The 16,898-nt window shown below is 30.2% G+C and overlaps 1 protein-coding gene across 3 annotated transcripts in view; it reads right to left on the reverse strand.

The window, feature by feature from the left end:
• The window catches only part of LOC140052043 (multiple PDZ domain protein-like), a 54,014-nt gene that overhangs the window by 24,568 nt on the left and 12,548 nt on the right, over positions 1-16,898 (reverse strand). Inside the window, exons 15-24 of one of the 3 annotated variants that reach the window (XM_072097420.1) lie at positions 16,334-16,452; positions 15,356-15,613; positions 14,519-14,717; positions 14,080-14,103; positions 12,039-12,234; positions 11,482-11,780; positions 11,211-11,311; positions 10,747-10,851; positions 5,553-5,630; positions 2,815-2,893 (exon numbers count right to left, since the gene is read on the reverse strand). In XM_072097420.1, coding sequence (XP_071953521.1) covers positions 2,815-2,893; positions 5,553-5,630; positions 10,747-10,851; positions 11,211-11,311; positions 11,482-11,780; positions 12,039-12,234; positions 14,080-14,103; positions 14,519-14,717; positions 15,356-15,613; positions 16,334-16,452 — 1,458 coding nt within the window. The remainder of the gene's footprint in view (positions 1-2,814; positions 2,894-5,552; positions 5,631-10,746; positions 10,852-11,210; positions 11,312-11,481; positions 11,781-12,038; positions 12,235-14,079; positions 14,104-14,518; positions 14,718-15,355; positions 15,614-16,333; positions 16,453-16,898) is intronic. The other 2 variants (XM_072097422.1, XM_072097421.1) reach the window with 2 other exon arrangements.

Below are 16,898 nucleotides of genomic sequence, written 5' to 3' on the forward strand. Positions count from 1 at the left end.
GCAAGAATATTCTAATGTATTCTAAGAGAGTATACAGAAATGTTCAGCTTAATAGTCAAAGAAATATCTTTGGCCACACTACAAGATGATTGTGTTTCTTAGCGGTTTTGATTGTATTTCAAATCAGTTGAAATAGGAAACCTTCAATACATCCAGAATAGACAACTTAAAATTTAATTTGCCTTGCTAGAGCTCTGTCTACACTATCAAACTTTATGTGACCAAAAAAATGTGATGTGTCCATATAAGGACATGATATCTCAGCACTACCATATTTGGGTATTTCACTACCATATTTAGGTATATCACTACAATATTGGGGCATATCACACTTTTGCATAATGAAATGTGAAAGCAAGGGTTTCTAAGCAAAGGTTGTTCCCTGTACTCTTAAAAAACAACATAATTAAAAAATAATAATAATGATAATGTAAACCATTTTTTTATAAAACATTATTTAAAAATGTACATCTATAGAATCCCAGGTAACGTCCTTGCACTGAGTATTGCAGGCAACACATGATGATCAACAAGACATTAAATGGTAGAAACATTCACTAAATTGTTTATTATTATTTTCTGAATCTTGAATGTTTTAATAGTAAGATAGAGTATTGCAAGTGTAGAATAATTTTTTTGATATCATATTGAATATATGCTATCATAAATCCTGGCTTGTGCTGTGATAGATATACTGTTGAATAATATGAAATTTGAAATTGTAAATAATTATATATTATTAAAATCAGTCATACAGTAAAAAATCAAAGTCATGCATATCATTTTTTATAATATTTTAAAGCTGTCTGAATCATGGAATTTATGAATATTTATGTTATATTTTAAAGCTGCCTGAATCAAGAACTTATGAATATTCATAATGTATTTTAAAGCCATCTGAATTAAGGAATTTATGAATATTCATAATTTTATATTTTAAAGCTGCCTGAATCAAGAACTTACGAATATTCATAATGTTATATTTTAAAGCCATCTGAATTAAGGAATTTATGAATATTCATAATTTTATATTTTAAAGCTGCCTGAATCAAGAACTTATGAATATACACAATGTTGCATTATAAAGCCGTCTGAATTAATGAACTTATGAATATTCATAATGTTATATTATAAAGCTGCCTGAATCAAAAACTTATGAATATTCATGTTGTATTTTAAAGCCATCTGAATTAAGGAACTTATGAATATTCATAATGTTATATTATAAAGCTGCCTGAATCAAGAAGAACTTATGAATATTCATGTTGTATTTTAACTGTCTGATTCAACTTATGAATATTCATAGTTGGAAATGAAATTGATGGCATTTTTTTATCAAAAATGTAAATCATAATTAATAAACATGTTTATGAAGATCATTAATGCATAAAGGTTACCAGAACATAATACATATTAACATATTTTAAAACAAAAGATTCCTGCTGTATTTCATTTCATGTGTGTGTGTGTACACTAAGATGCAATGGTCTTAATTACATTCAGCTGATTATAATGCAATGGATATTTTCATACTTAGCATGACTGTGGATAATAATACAAAAAGAATAATATGGAAACATATCGCAGAAAGCGTAATGTCGGAAAACAATTCAAGAAGAGAAGCAGTAATGTTGAAAACAAAGTACACTAAGTATGTTGATTGAATACTAACGCCAGCAGTGTATTGAAAGCGTTATGTTGGTATTACTAAACAAGAAACGTATTCAACAGCGTACGTTGACTTGCCATTTAAAGAGCAAGTAAATAGCGTGTTGTTCTAAAAGATGTTGTTACACAATGTGAAATAGATGCTGCATAGACAATGTGTTTAAAACAATTGCTAAATGACTAATGAATAGATGCTGCATAGACAATGTGTTTAAAACAATTGCTGACTAATGAATAGATGCTGCATAGAAAATGTGTTTAAAACAATTGCTAAATGACTAATGAATAGATGCTGCATAGACAATGTGTTTAAAACAATTGCTGACTAATGAATAGATGCTGCATAGAAAATGTGTTTAAAACAATTGCTAAATGACTAATGAATAGATGCTGCATAGACAATGTGTTTAAAACAATTGCTAAATGACTAATGAAGAGAGAAACATGTAGAAACATCATAAAGGCAAATAGCAATATTATATTACCGTACATATTTTCATATTAACACAAAATATTTTTGTTTGAAATTAAATGTATGATATAATTATTTTTCAATTTATTTGTTTATTTACCTACTTTGTCCCATGACACATTGATAGATAATAAATAAATTATAACTATTTCATGGACATATAAAGTTTTACAGCCACAAATGAAGGTTTCACACTATTTTATTGATAATTTAGTGAACATCCTACAATGTTTTGGAGCGCGCTCTCCAGTGAGTTCACATTTTGAAACCTCTTAATAATAGTTCATTTTTATATAGCACATATAGGCAAGATCTCAATGTGCTGCACATTATTACCCCAGTCATTTTTTGGATCATACACAGAACAGTTGGAAAATCACGTAAAATAGACATTGTTATTTTGGAGTATATATAACAATGTTTAAAAAGTAAATTAATACATAATTTGATGGTGGGGGGTAAATATAATCTTATTTGTCATCTCATAGCAGTCTATAAGTTATCTTTACACAATTCTTTATGATAAACGGGTATAAGCTGTGTCTAATTATTTATCGACCTGTTACATAGCTGTTCGTTGATTAGAATACTATTTAACAGTTGAATAAGAAGAACTAACCAACACCACGAAATCAACCAATCATGAATAATAATGTTGAAAGAAATATACTTACTCAATGAGTATCCAAATTGGTCTTCATCACCTTCCTCATTATCACATTCATCAGTTCCAGCTTCACCAGCTAGCTCAAGCTAATGCAATCAAATAACATGCAGACAATATTACACAACATTGTTTTATGCTAATCATATATATACAGTTGAAGTCAGATTTCACATAGCTACTGTACCTACATTTATTTATTTAGAGTTGGAGCTTTAATACAGGATGCATGTAAATAAACTCACTGACACTACAACTACTAATGCTTTTTACTAAACACAAATCAATTTACAACCTTTTCACTATACGTTAAAACTAAAAAGAGCAGTGATTGCTAATTATACATGTTTTTATTTTTTTATGTATTTGTCTGAATACAGTAGCCTTGTTTTTTGTGGTTTTTTTTTTGGTATCGTGTTGTCACTTAATGTTTTATTGGAAAAGGTTTTTGAAAGGTTTTCAGTAAACACTGAATACATTGATAGAAATAAATAATATGGCAATCATAGCGCTTACTTAAACCTTCTAAGCACTTGTCATTAACACTCTGTCATTGGATGAAACATGTATGAACAGCTCCCTCTAATGCAACTAGTAATGAGCGCAATTGTTTTTCACCCTACCTACTAGGTACCAATTTACCACCATACACATATTTATTTATAAATGTCTAGCCTATCTTTAATAAAGATTATCTTTAAATATCTTTGAATATCTTTTATAAAGAGAACATGTATAATCTGTGCAAAATAATAATAAGTGTCTAAGGACACAAGCTATTTTGTTTTGTACCCAAAAAAGACTAAGTATAACAAATGTGTTTGGCTCTATGGAGCAAGCAAGTAGGATGACAGAAGACAGGAGATGGTTTCAGAATACTGTTAGAGAAGCTACGCTCTAATCAGAGTTTGCTTTGACGACGACGACTGTCTACAAACAGTTTTCAAAAAGAGACAAACATAGGAAAGAAAGATTTGAGCTCTTACAGTACTTTGTATTAACTCTTCAAACAGCAAAATGGAATCAGAGTCCAAATACTTTGTCTAAAAGGTCATTTACTGTACTAAAAGGTCATTCCTTAATGAACTTGTCATTGATGTTTAAGAAAAAAATATTATTTATTTCAGTATAAATCATTTTTAATAAAAGCTAACTATGATTGTGAATATTGGTTCCCAAAGCTTGAAATAGGACACAAATAAACAGTTGTGTTTTAATTCAAGAAATTGTTTTCTTCTTCTTTCTTCTTCCCAAAAGTAGAACAAAATTAATATCTTAATTTATATCAATTGTACTCCTTTTTAGAAGTAAAAATAATATATATATTTAAGCGAACAGCGTTTTTTGTAAGAAATATTTCTTGTTTAAATTTATTTTAAAGTAATATTTTATTACTTTGTTGATTAATAAAACATATTTATTATTGTGCATGATTAGTGTTTCTGTTTCAAATGTCTACTTGTTTGTCTAAAATAATAATATGACCATAATGATTATAATTTTTAATAACTAGTCAATTATAGTCTGAAGAATGAATTGTTAATTGTTTAGTTTGTTGACTACTAAATCAAAGAGCGTGGGTAGATAGCAGACATAATTGAACAGACTGCACACTATTCTATCCTAAAAATGCATTCATTTTAATTAAGTTTATTTTTAAATGGTTTTTATTTGGAGAAAAATATTCAGTTGTGTCCACCCAAACCATGGTTTTGTCTAATTTGAAGGAGCAGGTACAGAATTGTTAACAGATAGTAGATCATCCTAGCTAGCTATGGTATATTTGTCTTTAATTGAAGGGGTCTTCAATTGAAAGGGGAGATTATATAATCTTTAATTGAGAGAGACCTCTTGTATTCAACTTTTGTTTGTTTTGTTTGTTTGTTTGTTTGTTTATTAGTTTCTCCACACATTTTAAAATAAAAGATAAAAATTACAAATTGCAAAAAGAAAATTACAATAAACAAGAAAAACATCAAAAAAGTGCGGATGGAGATCAAAATAAATTGCGGACAACTTTAAGTCGTGACCACCAGTTAAAAAAAAAAAAATAATAATAATAATAATGAAGGTGTACAATAGCAGTCCGGCTTACATTAAAAATACAGAAGCTTAAATTGCTAAGACAATAGTACAATTACAAGATGAACAATATGATAAGGTATTCAATTCAATTAAGCGAAGAAGAAAGGAAAACAAGAAGAACAAGAACAGAGGAAAACAAGAAGAACAAGAACAGGAGATTTAGCTGCCATATGCTGCAACCAAAGACTTTTTTAGGTTAGATTTGAACAAAGGTAGATTAGGAAGAGATTTTAATGAAATACTTAATAAATTCCATAGTTTTGGACCATTATAAAAAATTGATTTTCTTCTTAAATGAAAAGTATGCTTCAATACAAGTCATCATAATATATACCTTCCTTTTTCTCTTAATTCTTTTATAATTTTATTTGTTTTAATTTTCACTCTCCAAGATTTTAGTGAGTAAAATATTTATTGTTTGACAAGAGAGGCTGAAATTGTTGTAAGCTTTGTGAAAGGTGTACTACAATGCTTATGGCTACTGTAATGTCTGTGTTAAACGTAAACGTAAACTTTATTGAACAAACGGTTTTGTATCAGCAGCACACGTTTATAACGCAATCGAAAAACAAAAAGTATGAAATCTTAATTGCCAGAAAATCAAAATCAGTCTTATTCATTTCCTTTTAATAAAAAAGACGAATTAATATATGTGCAACTCACCTGGCCTGGTTTGCGGGGAAGTGTACCAGACTGGACCAAAACAGCAGTTACCTCATTAGCCTCTACTATTATGTCCTCCTAAAGAATAACAAGAATAATTTGAGTTAAATATTCAAATTACATTGATAGCCACTCAGCTTTGTACGATACAATGTTTAAAAAAAATTAAAGCCTTCTTATCCCTTTTCTATACTTTAGCAACAACTTAAAAAATACATGCATACAGGTCAAAGGTTAAACAAATTACATGTCATCATGCATCATGCGATAACTAATAGCAACAGTCTCCACGGATACATCAAATGTGCAACTGTTTTTTACTTGCCATTCAGCCTTAACAACACTACGCGACGACGACGACGTTGCTTTCTAACTAAAAACACCATACAATACATGTAAATTAAACTACTCTCAAAACGAGGTGGTGAATCAGTATTTACACATTATCAAGTTATTCCATGTTTTATTTAGTAGATTTATTCATTTTACTTTGTACTGTCAGTATTCAGCCAAATACTCTGGTATGATTGAATTATGATAACTAATAAATATTTCTACAAATGAATATTCACATTTAAGGCTTCATTTAAATCCCACTTGTAATAATTATACTAACATTGTAAAGCCTGTATTATGACTATTATGTCAATGATCTATTTCACATTTATTGTGGATTTTAAATGATTTAGAGGTTATTAAAAGACTTATCTAAAATAACATCCGACCCAGACACCGACTAAATTAAGAAAAATAAAATGAGATGAATTTCAGAGTAAACCAGATAAACACTCATATCTAATTTATTCATATTTATAAATAACAAAATATTCAGTTGGTCAGGTGTAGTCCCATGGGGCAGCAGTTTGGTCCAACCTTGTTGGTGGTAGAAACACTTATTTCAATACCCTACTCAAAGAAGTTTTGTGGATGTTGTTTTTTTATAGAAGGTTGTACCAGAACAATGATTTGCATTTGACAAAAACAAACATAATATGAATTTGGAACTAATTTAAGCCCACAATGCATCAGTTTTATAGTATAGATGAAGTAGATTAATATCCAGTAAATGCAAATGCTTTTAAAACAAAACTTAAATATGCAAATAACATTGCATGCTTAATGAGGGTCCCTGGGGTTTGCATGTCTAATGGGGGTCCCTGGGGATTCTTTATGGGATTTCGAGACTACTCCCAAATACTATTAAATGTTTATATTTTACATGTTGTTGTCTGTTTCAACCGTGGACGGAAATAAATAAAATGCGTAATATCAATATGGTATGTTCCTGCACGTAAAAATGACATTTGTCACATTATGCGTAGATTATTAATGTACACACGCGCAATAAATGACATTTGTCACATTATGCGTAGATTATTAATGTACACACGCGCAATAAATGACATTTGTCACATTATGCGTAGATTATTAATGTACACACGCGCAATAAATGACATTTGTCACATTATGCGTAGATTATTAATGTACACACGCGCAATAAATGCAGTGATACCAAATTTGCATAATATTATACAGTGTTTATAAATCCATCTATCACACATGAATATTGGTATCATATTGATATCATAAAATAAACACACACATCATAGTAATTAAAGCAATTTAAAGACAGAAAATATCTCTTTGCAGAGTAGGTTACGAGTTAATCTGTTTCAATGCAAGGTGATAATTATGTGGGACGGCAGGAATGAAAAGCAAGAAAAATAATTAAAAATATTCAAAAACAAACGATTATTCATAGCTACAGACAACATAAAACCCAAGAACCAGATATACATGTTTCTACAAAAAAGGCAATAAAACACATGCAGTTAAATAGAAAAGAAACATCTTAGTTTATGCATGCTTTAACAATAAAAGCACAACTACTAGATACTAAGTTAAAAGTTAAAGCAGTGGGATGCAGTAATAGAAGTAAGCTAGCCCACTCACCACCTATTAATAGACTGTGCATGGTCCCCTGTAGTCAACTGCATCCAATGGTGGGTGGTGGCTAAATATAGACTTGCTCAATCATCAGACATGAAGCATACAATTGAAGGTGAAAGAACTATATATCTGAGCCCTAATGTAGTGCCTGTTACATTGTGGAATATGTGGTCTATAGAACCCTAAATGTAGTGGAATGTGTGCTCATTTTGTGTCAGGTCTGTGTGTGAAATCATGGAAATTAAATTCTTGGAGAGGGTAGAGTTACCCTATGGCTCTCCACAGTGCAGCATTGGATGGATGTCAAACCCACCACCTATTATGATGATGACATCTCATCATATATAAAGCCTGTATTTGTGTGCTGTTTGCATGCCATCTTGCCACTGCAGCAAAGCATTTGTAAATGAAAGTAGTTTTCATGATGTGACAGGTTGATGTGACTGATAATCACCAGTTTAATACTTGTTTGTATCAATTAACTTAACATTAATGTCATATTTAAAATATTGTTCTCATACGCAATGATACTGTATAAATGGAATTTAATTATCATTATTTTGTAAAATCATTTTGTAGATTTTTTTTCCAGTACTTATTTTAAATAGATGTGTGTTTTCTCCATTCAGATAATGTTTAGCTTTATACTTATTTAATTATTTTTGTAATCTGGGTAACCTAGAAAATTTCAAAGGTAGATAAGACGACCGTTGACCTTTATCTTGCCCGAGAGAAAGTAAGACAAAGTAAAGCAGAGAAAAAAGCCAAGAAGTCTAGAGACAAAGACAAGTTTCAATCTAGTATTATTATTATTGTCCAATTGAAGTAAAAAGATGTAAAATATTCCAAAAAATGGTATAAGAAATAACTTAAGTAAAAATAAGTAATATAATAAATTAGCTGATGTCAGACATGAACTACACAAACCGCACAATTTAATTAGTGATTCTTAAAAAAGTATATTTTTTTGTAATAACTATTTTCACATTCAACGTTTGCATATTTAATCATAAAAATAACAAATAAACTACAATTCTAATAAAATGTTGATTTGTTATTATAAACAAAATGAAAACACTGTAGTGCTGAAAGGCATTAAGATAAGTGGGCTGACTAACAAGTTAATTTGGTTAATTGATTTTAAATTGATTAGGAATGATGAACTGTTAACATAGTGTCACTGTTTCATCAATATATAAAGTAAGCCGTAATCCTTAAGCATACTGCATTATGATTGAGGAGGAGAGCAAAGGGTACACGCACTAAATAAATGAATGGTAGTAATCAACATGTAGAATAATTAATTGATGAAAGAAAATAATTTTTTTAAAGCAGCCAAGCTTTTTATCCTGTTGCTATAATGAATTATTTTGAATTATTTTTTGATTTCTTTTTTCTAAAATGTGTTTATTTGATGTGTCATGCTATTAATGAACAACGTGAACCTAAGCCACAGCAATGCAATGCATGCAGTACAATCAGTTAACAAATAGAATACTAAACAACATTTAAAATCATAAAACATGCTAAATAAAGTATGTTTAACATTCTTAAATAAAACATGAGTATGAACTAAAAAAAGAATATAACAACATGAATGTGTGTTTGTTTATTTAGTAGAATCAGCATTTACAATGTTTAAACTTTGTATATTTTATATATCTTACAGCAGAATGTATGAAGGTAAATTGAATGAATTGAATTGAGAATAATTAGGCATAAAACAAATTGTTGCCCAAGCCGAAACAAACACAGAATTTTAGAAAACTGAGCACCCTCTTTGTCTTATTAGTACATAGTAAGCAAGTATCAGTTAAAGAAAGCAAAATGTACCAAAATGGCTGATTCAAATTATATTTTTTTTATAGGCTTTACTCTTTTTTAACTACATAACTAAAAATGATCATTTTATAAGATTTTCAAAGTGGTGCAAAAAAAAAAAGCTAATTTACTGTAAATTATTCAATATAGTGATAAATCAAGGCTGCAATTGGGCGGATAAAATGGACGGGTTCAATTGGACATACTTTGGACAAAATGGACAGGTTCAAATGGACATACATTGGACAAAATGGAAAGGCTTTTTGGTTGTCAAGGTTATATGTTTCAATATTGATACTCCTAATTGTCAAAGTGTACTGCATAATATACTGCATTTGTCTAACTAAAAAAAACAGAAGTGTAAAAATACTAATTATCATAAATACAAATGCACATCATAATTCTAGATATCACCTCGGTCATCATCTAAAAATAAATCCTTTCTTTTAATAAACCCGACCTAATTTAGATTCTAGATTGATCAAAACTGATTAATTATTGTCTTTTTTTTCAATCCCCAATCATTCTTACATTCTATATGGTATACAGTACAGAATTTGATTGATATGGTTTAAATTAGACTGAGTTCCAGTTGAAGTACCTCCTAGTAATACTTTTCACACTTTTATACATGTCAAAGGAGAAGCAGTTAAGTAACACATCAAATAATGTACACTAGCTAGATGCATCTTATATTTGTATAAACAGAATTAAATATGAGTAATTTACCATTTAATTCAAGATGCATTTTTACTAAAAAAGTATAATAGTATATCATATTAAACCTGAATCAACCCATGTAGGGTATGAGGTCCTTGTGCGTGAATTGCACCGTGTTTTTACTACCCAATATTCAAAGGTGGTCTCATAAAAACAGCGTACTGTACAATAACAAATTCAGCATACACAAAGCAGTTGGTAAAATAGTTGTACAGTATTTGGGCCATGAATGACAAAACATAATATCGGGGGACTGCTTGCTTAGGTTTTTATTGCTATGTATTGTATAAAGGGTAAATTTCTTAAATGTGTTAGTGTTCTTCACAGATTATACTACCATATACCTTATGTCTGGCAAGAAAATGCATGTGACGTCATAATATTTGACGAAGAACAATAAACAGTATGTTTTATCGCTGCACTCAAGACAATTAATTGAAATAACTATAATATTGTCTTTTCTCACAAATGACGCATTATTAAAATGGTATAGTATTATTATATAAACAGCATTATATTAACAAGCTTTGCTTTAACAATGTGTTATATAATTAAAACATTTAATGACATCAACACAATATTGCACTGCCTATACAATGTATCGCCACAATGTAATTTAATTCATTAAGTAACATTTATATAACTACTTAAAAAGAAGACTTGAGGTCAAAGGTTAAGTATTATAAGTGTGGTGGATTCTTACCCCAACAGGTAAACTCTGGATAAGGAACTGCACTGGATTTGATGTCTTGCGTATTATGTCAACAGCTTCTTCATGAGTGGCTTTTCGGAGGTCAATGCCATTTACCTTGGAATCAGAAACACCATTTTAAATTAGCGTTTTTATTCTAATGCATTCATTTACATATATTTAGTCATCCTTTGTAACTTTACAATTACAATATATTCTGCATTTAAGTAGTTTACAATTCTGTTTTTGCAGGACACTTTTACATAAAACATAAAAATAAAAAACATAAATAAAATAAAAGTGAGGAAAAAATGAAAAAAAATCTTCAATATATTAGAGTAGAAACCTATTCAGGGGTCACCTTTAGGGCTCAAAAAAGTGACCCCTTAATAGGGGGTGTCCCGTAATCAGGATCAGAAATGTGTCGGTACAGGTGTGAAAGACCCTTTACTTTATATGACATAATAGGCAGTTACCTGAAGGATTCTGTCTCCAGTTTGAAGGCTACCATTCCTACCAGCAGGACTACCATCAAGAATGTGCTTTATATAGATACCTTGTTGCTCAGCAGTTCGACCTGTTAACACAAATTTGTATCTCTTATTTCACAAGATATCTTTCATTCATTTTTTTATTTTTTATATACTTGAGTTAATACTAATCAAAATGTATCTCAAATGGAAGTTATCTATTTGACAATATCTTAAAAGATAAAATTATATTAAACTATAATAAAAATATGCTTACCTCCAATAATGCTAATACCTAGACTTTTATGAGGTTCTTTTAGTAATTCCACCATTCGCGGTGGTGGCACATCAGCTTTTGCTGCTGCATCTCCGATCTGCTTCCTTGGAGCTACTGGTGAACGTGATGATGCAAGAGCAGCAACTTTTACCGTTTCCGTTTCGATGGTTGTGATTGGTTTAGCGAATTCCAATGTAGCAGTATCTGGTTCGTCATTAGATTGTTTTTTCTGAGCATTTGCAAATGCGTCTGGGTTTGCTCGAAACGCTGTGGCATCACTGGCAGAAATGTAGTTGATACTGTGAATAAAAATGTTATCCATTACAAATAGAAACATTTTGTAATGAAAGTAACATTTTTCCATTATTATATTCTTTTCAGAAGCACTGTTAAAACTAATTTTCTAAAAATTATCATTTAGGTATTGTTTTGCCAATCAAATTTATTGTCATTCTTGGAAAAATCAGTCTGTCAATACATGTTGTTTTTTTAATTTAAAACAATATTGTTTCATTTTATTTAAATTTTATGTAAGCTTTCTATAAATAAAACCTCACTTGATATCATTACTGGCCATGGAGCATTTTCTGAGAACACTGCGTGCAGTAGCGTTGTTCAAGTTGCGCATGGTTTCACCATTAACAGCTGTGATGTAATCACCGATACCAATGCGGCCATCTTGATGCACTATACCTCCACGTATTATACTCTTTACTATTACTCCATTGCTCTTATCAGCATTCACAGTTAGCCCTGTAGGTAACAACAACACATTGAAAACCATAAAATATTAATATACTATATACAACCATCACTTTAAATTAACTATTATCGTACATATGATTCGTGTTTAACTCAGTATTTGTATGTATATTTACTTCCTTTTGAATCTATGTACTGTATTGTTGTGAACAAGCTTTCGTTTCGGGAGGACGGTAGACAAAGGAGTAAATTGTAATTTATACAAAATATAAATCTGTGCATATGTAGACATCTGTTCTATTTAACATTTGTCCTCCATCTATTGTCCTGAAACAAAAGCTTGTTGTTTCTTATTATAAATAAACTTATGTAATTCATTCTGAATAATTGGATTATGTAGTACAGTGTAATTGCAAACATATACTTATTATATTAAGTATGTCATGGAGGTATTATACCTCCATGAGTATGTATATGCTGAGTTATAGACAGAAAGCCATCCACTAGCATACCAAATAAGGCAACCACCATTACTGATATCATGCTAAACGTAAATATTCAACAAAAGTAATAAAAAAGAAAAGGGTTTAAAACAAACACAATACTATTAAACATCAAAATAATAAAAAAAACTAATAATATATAAAATATATGATGTTCTATTAATATTGACAAATAATGAAGTTTGTTTTTTAACATAAATAAGTATTATCTGTTGATAAGTACATTATGAATATGAAACAACAAAGATGACAAAATTAGCAAGAGTGATAATGAAGCATTGAACAGAAACTTGAACTTGGAATGTAATGACACTTCTACCATCAGACCAGTGAGGTTCTCATGGTATCATTAAGTATTTTTCTCACTCTTGGTGTGGTATGGTCAGTGAAAATAGGAATATTGGTTTGAATGTCAGTTGGAGGAACTTGTTCAATCCTGTAGACATCATAAAAACAACAACTATAAAGCTATGCACACTAAACTAACTTATCTGTTGATACTATTCTATCCAGGAACTAATATAGCAATAACAATAATAATATCAGTCAACCCTCTTAAAACTTATGCAGACATAAAACGTCTGGTTTTCACACAAAAAAAAAGAAGTGATTTCCAGAGTTTAATTTGTACCTAATAAAGACTTTTAACAACAGAAAAGTCTTGTTTTTGAAGATTTTCTATATTGAGGAAGTTTAAGGAGAGTTGACTATCAAGAGGTGTAACAGTTACAGAGTTTAGCAAGATAGGAGCTAATTGGTCAGATGACATAATTGTACCATATACTTTGTACATTGAGTGAAACATCTGACCAACTTAGCTCTGACACAAGGCTACTCTGTAGTAATTTTAGCAGTTAAACTAAAGAAGTCAACATCCTAAACTATGCCAACTGATCATTGTTAAAACCAGCTTTTTGAATGGCTTAATTTTTTATCCACAATATTTAAGTTAGATTTAAACTAGATGGCAATAAAAACTGTATGCACTGTACCATCAACGTCTACATTTGACTAGCAATTGCCAAAAATATTTACTGAAATCTACAAAAGCTTGGTTCCCAGGATGTAAACACACCATATGTAATTTGACCAATCATAGGTGATAGTCACCTGAGCTGTCACCTGTGATTGGTCAACTCACTTATGTTGCGTTTATGTCTAAGTAGGAAACAAGCTTTAAGAAAATATTGTAGAAAAAGCAACATATAAAAGAACATTTAAAAGAGATGAAACTAACACCATCAAAACTATGTATAACTCTATTTATAACCTATGGATTTGTTCACAATAAAACTATTAAATAAAGTAAGAACTAAACTGAGTTTAATAAAACAGAAACAAAATATGTAAAAAGATAAGAAAAGAAGTTAAAGAAATTATGAGATTTAGTTACCTCTATCACGCTCAACGACTAAGCCTAATGGTCAAATAGAACGAAACAAAAAAAGTAACAAAAGAAAAACAAATGAACAAAAAATAAATTAAGGTACACTCAGTGCAATATCAGGTTTCACAATCATGACTAACTTGTTAATGTTTCAGTTCATACTGTGTAGAAATATGAATAAGTGTAAAACCTTGAAAAAACAAAACCCAAAAATTACCCTAAAAAAGTAACTCCTCGTCAAGTTGCAAATTAATTTTGAAAAGAAACCCAACTCAAAAAAAAAAAGATTTTGAACAGAGAATCATTCCAAACATTTTTATAAAAAGAAGCCCATGGGCTTGTTTTCAAGGTTTTACAGTGATGAATTTGAGCAAGACGATAGTTGTATGGAATGACTTACCTTTACCATTACCTATGGTTCTACTTTGGAAACTGAATAGCTTACCTAAGCCAGCGTTGCCTTTCTTTAAGATTATATTAGTCTCCAAGAAGCTGGGTAGAACAGAACTTTCTCGTCGAAGACTCGATGCGGATGACAGAGGTATCAGGTTCGGTGGTTTATTACTCACTGGTTCTTTGACAATTACCTCAGCCTCTTTGATGAGGTTTGGACCTGCAGCCACACTGACAACTGGTGCATGTGTCTACATATAAAACATATAAAGTTGGAATGCACATTCTGAAACTGCATTTTGTAAATCTTAAATATGTTATAGGTATAGAAAAGTCATATTTGAAAATATTAGTGTTTGTGATAAAAAGTAATAATATTAGATGTTAGATTTCAACAAGTTAACATTAGAAATAAAGGACATACTACAGGGTTTGTTGGCATGGTTTTCATGTGTTTGTCTTCAACAACACATCTAATCCAAGACTCAGGTTAGTGGGTGCACTGTTAAATTATTAGTTGGAAAATCTTATTGCTTATTAGAATGCATTGATTATAAGGAAAAAATGTTAGTAAGGATTTTACAGACAACCAACAGTTAATATGTTAACTGTTCTTTCTATGAAAAAGGAATTTTGCACCACAACAACACTACAATCACAAATATCTTTCAAAATATGAAACAGATAATATTGAGATATCATATGTTACATAATTTTATCATTCAGTCAATACTAATCAGAATAATTTGGTTTAAAAACTTTAAAAAAAACCTTAAATAATAAGGTAAAAAAATTTATTTTATGCAACGATTCATAATTAAACATTTGTATTGAATAATTTGAAAGATATCCGTCAATTTGTAAACAAAAACAAAAAAGCTGGACACACATTCACATCAACTTGATCCTCCTCCTCATCGTCCACAATAGGAGTCCAAATGTCAGGTCCTGGAGTGTTAGCAACCACTTCTGTAACGTTTACCTCAACATCGTTGTTCATAACGCCAGATACCAAAAGAGCATCCATCACATCCAACTCTTTTAGAGAACCTGACGGGGATGCAAATGGCGACTCCGACAAAGCTGGGGAAGGTATCGGGGTAGGGTCACCACACTCCAAGGGGTTCTCAGATGCATCTGCCCATTCCTGTATTAATCATGCAGTGAGGTGTTAGCAAACATACACAAAAATAAGCAGTCACCCATGTGGTACCATGCACATATAAAAAAATGTTAATAGTGTTAATAAACCAAATGCTACATTTAATTAAGCCTATTATACTGTTATAATTAAAACATCCAATAAAGTATTCCAATTCTTTATCACAACATTTAATGCTGTAGTTTATAACATAAAGAATTCTAGCTTTAACTTGCTCACAATTTATTAGTAAGCAGTTTTTGGTAAAAGCATGAAAATCTTAATATAATAACACTATATCCAGACATGTCCATTCAGTTATCAAATTGAAATAAAAACAATTAATACAACTCTTTTTCAAACTATGCTGCCATGCTGAGTCATAGAATGAGGACATCATCCGTTGAAAGTTAAAAATTAATTATTTATCATAATTAAATAATTTTTAAAGAAAACATATTAACAATGAAACCAATGCTGATGATAACCAAGATATAACCGAATAATTTGTCACCTGAAATGAAATGCCCGGTATTGATGAAAATGATTATGAATAAAATGATTCCAATAAAAACAATGTTAATTAGGATGGTAACTAAACTGGATGATAACAATGATAGTGACAATCAACATGATTATAATAATAATGATTTCTAGTGTGGATGGCAATAATGAATACACAGTAGGGTAACAAATATAGGTAGGGTGAGAACATAAACACCTTACCTCATCTGATGTAACACTGTGTTCAGGACTGACAGCATTTGATGTTACTGCAGCTGAAGCCAAGACAGCAGAAGGTATCAAGTCAGGAGCAGACCTATCAGGTACTCTTTGCTCTTTCACTACAAATCATAACAATCAGAGGCATTCACTTTATACATTTTTTAATCTTACTTATCACAATCAGACAGTGCACTTCCCTTAACTCATTTAAGATTCAATTCAAGACATTCCTTTTCCAACAAGCTTTAAACTTAACATTTCCTCCTTTTACTTTTGATGTAAAGCGCATTGAGAGCCTGCTTATATGCACTTAAAAGTGTATAAAGAATTGAAACAATTTAAAATAAATTTGTCAAGAAAATTCTGAGTATTAATTAGTACATAAATCATAATAATAAATGATTACTTTCAAATGATAGACATTAAACAATCATGAACTAATTTCATTTGAGACACAAATATCAATCCTTGTTAACGTTATATTTTATGTTTCTTCAATAAGAATGCATTTCTTCAATATAAATAAGGACTTCGTAATTTATTCTTTACATGGTGAATTCAAATG

This window comes from Antedon mediterranea, chromosome 6, assembly GCF_964355755.1.
Source record: "Antedon mediterranea chromosome 6, ecAntMedi1.1, whole genome shotgun sequence".
In the NCBI taxonomy this organism is placed as follows: Eukaryota; Metazoa; Echinodermata; class Crinoidea; order Comatulida; family Antedonidae; genus Antedon; species Antedon mediterranea.